Below are 4,851 nucleotides of genomic sequence, written 5' to 3'. Positions count from 1 at the left end.
ACACACACACACACACACACACACACACACACACACACACACACACACACACGGATACTCATGAACATGCACACAATCTATTTTTCTCCCATTTATTGTTTTCTCATTGTTGCTTTAAAAATAGATCAATGAATACAGACATTCGTAATGTATACCAGCTTTAGCACTATGTGGTTGAAATAGGAAGACTGCTTACCTTCAGAAGTTAGAGACCAACCACAGCAACACAGACATCCCATGAAAAAAAAAAAGAGGTTGCCCTTTATGCTATGATTCTATGATTCTCCCTCTTTTGTTTTACAAAATGATCTGATAAACATACAAGAAGATGAATAGAAGAGAGAAAAGCACTGCCCAAACTAAATAGAAACAACCAGAGCTTTACACATATACCAGCCACCAGGAAACACATCTAATGTGGGCAGACAGATGTTCTTAAAGTTTCTAGTCAAAAAGAATGTGTTTCTAAAACCAAGAATCTGTTGTGCAGAAAGTGTCCTAGCATAGAGACAAGATGTTCACCTTCTCTTCTTGAATCTATGATGTAGACTGATGCTCGGTTCTGCTGTCAATCTGACCTTGAAATAAGGAAGTTATAGTGTTTTTAAACCAGAGAGTGTTAGTGGAACTGGTTTCTTTTGGGACAATATCCCCAGTGACCTAATCTGAATACCCAAGACAAATGAATAATCACACCGAATAATTAAAGACACTTGTTACTTTCCTTATATTCTTTACCTCCCCCAACCCCTCCCTCATTACTTTACTCACTGTGGAGGTAGCATGACAATTTTTAACTTATTTGTAAGTATATAAGACTTAAGAAAAACTGTCTCTTCTCTTCTTATAAATTTTGAGACTTTGTTGTAATTTTTCCAATCATACCATCAGAGTTCTGATGCGTTCTTAAGTATTATTAACCACACTGCATATTTGTGTACATATTTTTGCTCATCTTATTTTTAATTCACATTTTCAAAGATTTTCAAAATTGTTACAAGGCTATAACTTATTTTAGCAGTCACATTTGATCTGGACAGTGCACATATGCACTCTACTAAACTTTCTTCGTCTTGTTTTTGTTTTATGCTTCATTTTGTTTTGTTCTGAGCATATTCACGTATGTTTCCAAAGAAAACAAATAGCAATCAGTATGATAAATGGGTACATATGCATATATATGTATATGAAATCCATCAAAATTACCCATCACATAATCAAAGTAGAAGAAAAATAATCATGGGATCATCTTACTAGATGCTGAAAAATACCTTTAACAAAATCCAACACTCCTTCATGTTAAAGGTCTTGGAAGGATTAGGGATATAAGGTATGTACCTAAACATCATAAAAGCAATATGTAGCAACCTAATAGCCAACATAAAATTAAATGAAGAGAAACATAAAGCAATTACACTAAAATCAGGGACAAGACAAGGCTGTCCACTCTCTCCCTATCTATTCAATGTTGTACTTCAAGTTTTAGCGAGGGAAGACAACTAAAGGAGATCAATGGAATACAAATTGGGAAGGAAGAAGTTGAAGTATTGGTAGTAGAGGATGATATGATCATACATGTATATACAATCCCAAAATTTCTACCAGAGAACTCCCATAGCTGAAAAACAGCTTCAGCAAAGTTACTGGATACAAAATTAACCTAAAGAAATCAATAACCCTCCTTTATACAAATGATAAACAGGTCAAGAATGAAATTAGGGAAATAACACCCTTTACAGAAGTCACAAATAGTACAAAATATCTTGGTATAGCTTACCAAGCAAGTGAATGACCTATATGACAAGAACTTCAAATCACTTAAAAAAGAAATTGAATAAGGTATCAGAAGATGGAAAGATGTGGGGGTTGGGGTGAAGAAATCTCTTAGAGGAGAAGTGAAAGGAGGATGGGAGGAGGGACTCTGTTAGGGGGCACTGGGTGGGGAACAGCTATTTGGATGTAAAAAAGTTAATTAATTAAAAGTTATATTGAAAAGATCTATTATCCACCTCTGATCTGTGCTATCATTGACTGCATTTAATAAGGAAGCTTAGTATTTACTTTTCAATAATGGGATTTTTATTATGGTCAAGAATTTGCTTAAATGTATATCAATTGGTAGATAAAAACAGGCAAAATGAATGGATTGGGGTTAGATGCCTGGTGTAATTTTAGTATTTATTCTAATATGTGCCTCTATGCTACAGATGACTCAAAGGTTCACATAAAAAATAATATCAACTTTCATAAGAAGATAAAATAATGAAAAACGAGAGACAATGTTGACATATGCACCAGTATGCAATAGATTACTTAAACAATATAGTAATCATTAGCAGGCTTACCAGATCATCTTCTTTAACAGTTTTTGTTAACAATATTATTTCTATCATTTTTAGGCAACACTGGAGCCATTCAGGGAATTCAGATGAAGACAAAGATAGAATAAAATACAGACAACACAATCCTTTGGTTCCTGAAACTTAGGTACATGAATATTACAGCAAAAGAGATCATACCAATCATCATATGCGTGACTCATTTGCTGAGGGCTAGGATTCCCGTCAGTGAAATGAATGTGTATGGTTCTGACTATGATCACATTGTCAGAGCTAAGAATTACCAGAGTGTAGCTAAGCATGCTAGTTCTCTCTCTCTCTCTCTCTGTTTCTCTCTCTCTGTCTCTCTCTCTCTGTCTCTATCTGTGTCTCTGTCTCTCTCTGTTTCTGTCTCTGTCTCTCTCTCTCTGTCTGTCTCTGTCTCTGTCTCTCTCTGTGTCTCTGTCTCTCTCTGTATGCAGTAGTGCATTGAAATAGGCATTAGATGATGAGATTAATAGGGAAGGAATAAGAATAAAATAATAAAATAGGGAAGGAATAAAATCACAGATTATAGTCAATCACACCCAATTTACATAATGAGTCCTAACCTTGAGCTAATGGACAACCAACATACTTCTCCCAAAACAGAGAAAGCAGGGCCGATAGGATATTCAGCATCATGAAGCCTTATACTACAGATAGTACAATGGAAATCATGATTTTTTGATGAGTCTAGAGTGAAGTATTTTGTTATTCTTATTATACTAATAGACATAAAAATGAAACTATTATAGAGTTATTAAATCATATGCATAAGTCATATAGGTTATAGTGGATGCTCAATTTGTACAGAAGAGGTTTTCAATAGGCTTATATATATTCACAGTTACCCAAGCCAAACATCATTTTGAGTAGTGTTATGGTCCACCATCCCAGTTCTACACACCCAATCACTTCTGTTAAGGACACTGACATGGATTTTTTTCATTTGTATGTGTTGAATAACACTAAGACTTGTTCTGAGAGGTACTGGGGTTATTATGTAAAATATCTATTTGAAGTTTTGAGTGCAGATTATATTTTGTAAAAAATCTCAAGGATGAATGTAATGACTATTGTTATCCTCATCCTCATAAGTAAACTCATCACCACCACTATCATAGTTGGCATAATTAGAAAATAGAACTAGGGCACCGTAAGCCTCAAGAATTTTGCTATATACTCTTTGGACCATGCAATGTACGCTCAGGTGACATACATGAGGAAAATTGTGAAAAAAAAAACATTGGGTAGGAAAACATCACTGATATTCTAAACATTTACAAAGTTGGGCTAACAAATCTTATACACAGGCAAAATAAACACCTTTTTCTAATATGACAACTCCATTCATGAGTCTGCCACGTTCATCTGTTAAGAATTTTCTTTATGGCAGATTTGACATCCTTATTTCTCAGGCTGTAGATCAAGGGGTTCAGCATGGGTACAACAGTAGTGTAAAACACAGAGGACACTTTCCCTTGGTTCATTGAACTTACTGATGATGGCTGTAAGTATGTGAATGCAGCAGAACCATAGAAGATAGCAACAGCAGAGATGTGGGAACTGCAGGTGCTGAAGGCTTTGGACCTGCCCTCAGTGGAACGAATACGGAGGATGCTGACAATGATGAAGACGTAGGACATAAGGATGGTCAACGCAGGTGTCAAGATATTTAATGCACTCAGGAAAAGAACCAAGAGTTCATTGATGTATGTACTGGAGCACGATAGCTCCAAGAGTGGGAAAAGATCACAAAAATAATGGTTAATCACATTGATCTTGCAAAAATTTAATTTTAACATAAAGCCTGTATGAACTGATGATCCAACAATACCCAGAGTGTAAACTCCCACCGTGAGCCAGAAGCAGAGATGATGGGACATGACAACATTGTAAAGTAAAGGGTTACAGATGGCAACATAGCGGTCATACGCCATCACAGCCAACATGTGACATTCTGCAATTGCAAAAAGAGAGAAAAAGTAGAGCTGGGTCATACATTCAGGGTAGGAGATGATGTTCTCCTCTGTCAAAAAGTTCAACAGCATTTTGGGAGTAATGACAGTGGAGTGGCAGAGGTCAATGTAGGACAGACTGCTGAGGAAGAAGTACATGGGGGTGTGCAGGTGAGAACTGAGCAGGATCAGGATGATCATGGCCAGGTTCCCCAGCATTGTGAGCAGATAGATTCCAAGGAAGAGAAGGAACAGGGGCAGCTGCAGCTCCGGTTTGGTTGAGAATCCAGCCAAGATAAATTCAATTATCATCGAATGGTTTCCAGACTCCATTATCTTCCCATCATACTGTCCGAAGCTTCTAAGTTTAAAACAGAGAAATGATTATACTTTTTGGCATCATCTGTATTCTTTCTCTTCCCTTTCTGCCTCTGTATTTTCTCTGTCCTTTCTCTCTTTCTCTTTGTCTCTCTGCTTCTCCCTGTCCTTTTCCCTCATCCTTTTCCCACTGTGTCTCTCTGTCTTCTTCTGTC

At 36.6% G+C, this 4,851-nt stretch overlaps 1 protein-coding gene across 1 annotated transcript; it reads right to left on the bottom strand.

The window, feature by feature from the left end:
* Positions 1-3,727: 3,727 nt before the first annotated feature.
* LOC114611154 lies at positions 3,728-4,651 on the bottom strand. The gene has a single exon (XM_028755802.1). The coding sequence runs from the start codon at positions 4,649-4,651 to the stop codon at positions 3,728-3,730; it is 924 nt and encodes a 307-aa protein (XP_028611635.1).
* Between the last annotated feature and the right edge of the window lie 200 nt (positions 4,652-4,851).

The sequence above is a fragment of the Grammomys surdaster genome, unplaced genomic scaffold (genome assembly GCF_004785775.1).
Source record: "Grammomys surdaster isolate TR1022 unplaced genomic scaffold, NIH_TR_1.0 126086, whole genome shotgun sequence".
NCBI lineage: Eukaryota > Metazoa > Chordata > Mammalia > Rodentia > Muridae > Grammomys > Grammomys surdaster.
This window is presented reverse-complemented; position numbering and strand designations above follow the sequence as displayed.

Coding starts and splice junctions, on each gene's coding strand:
- LOC114611154 (XM_028755802.1), bottom strand. CDS start 4,651: ATGGAGTCTGGAAACCATTCGATGATAATTGAATTTATCTTGGCTGGA.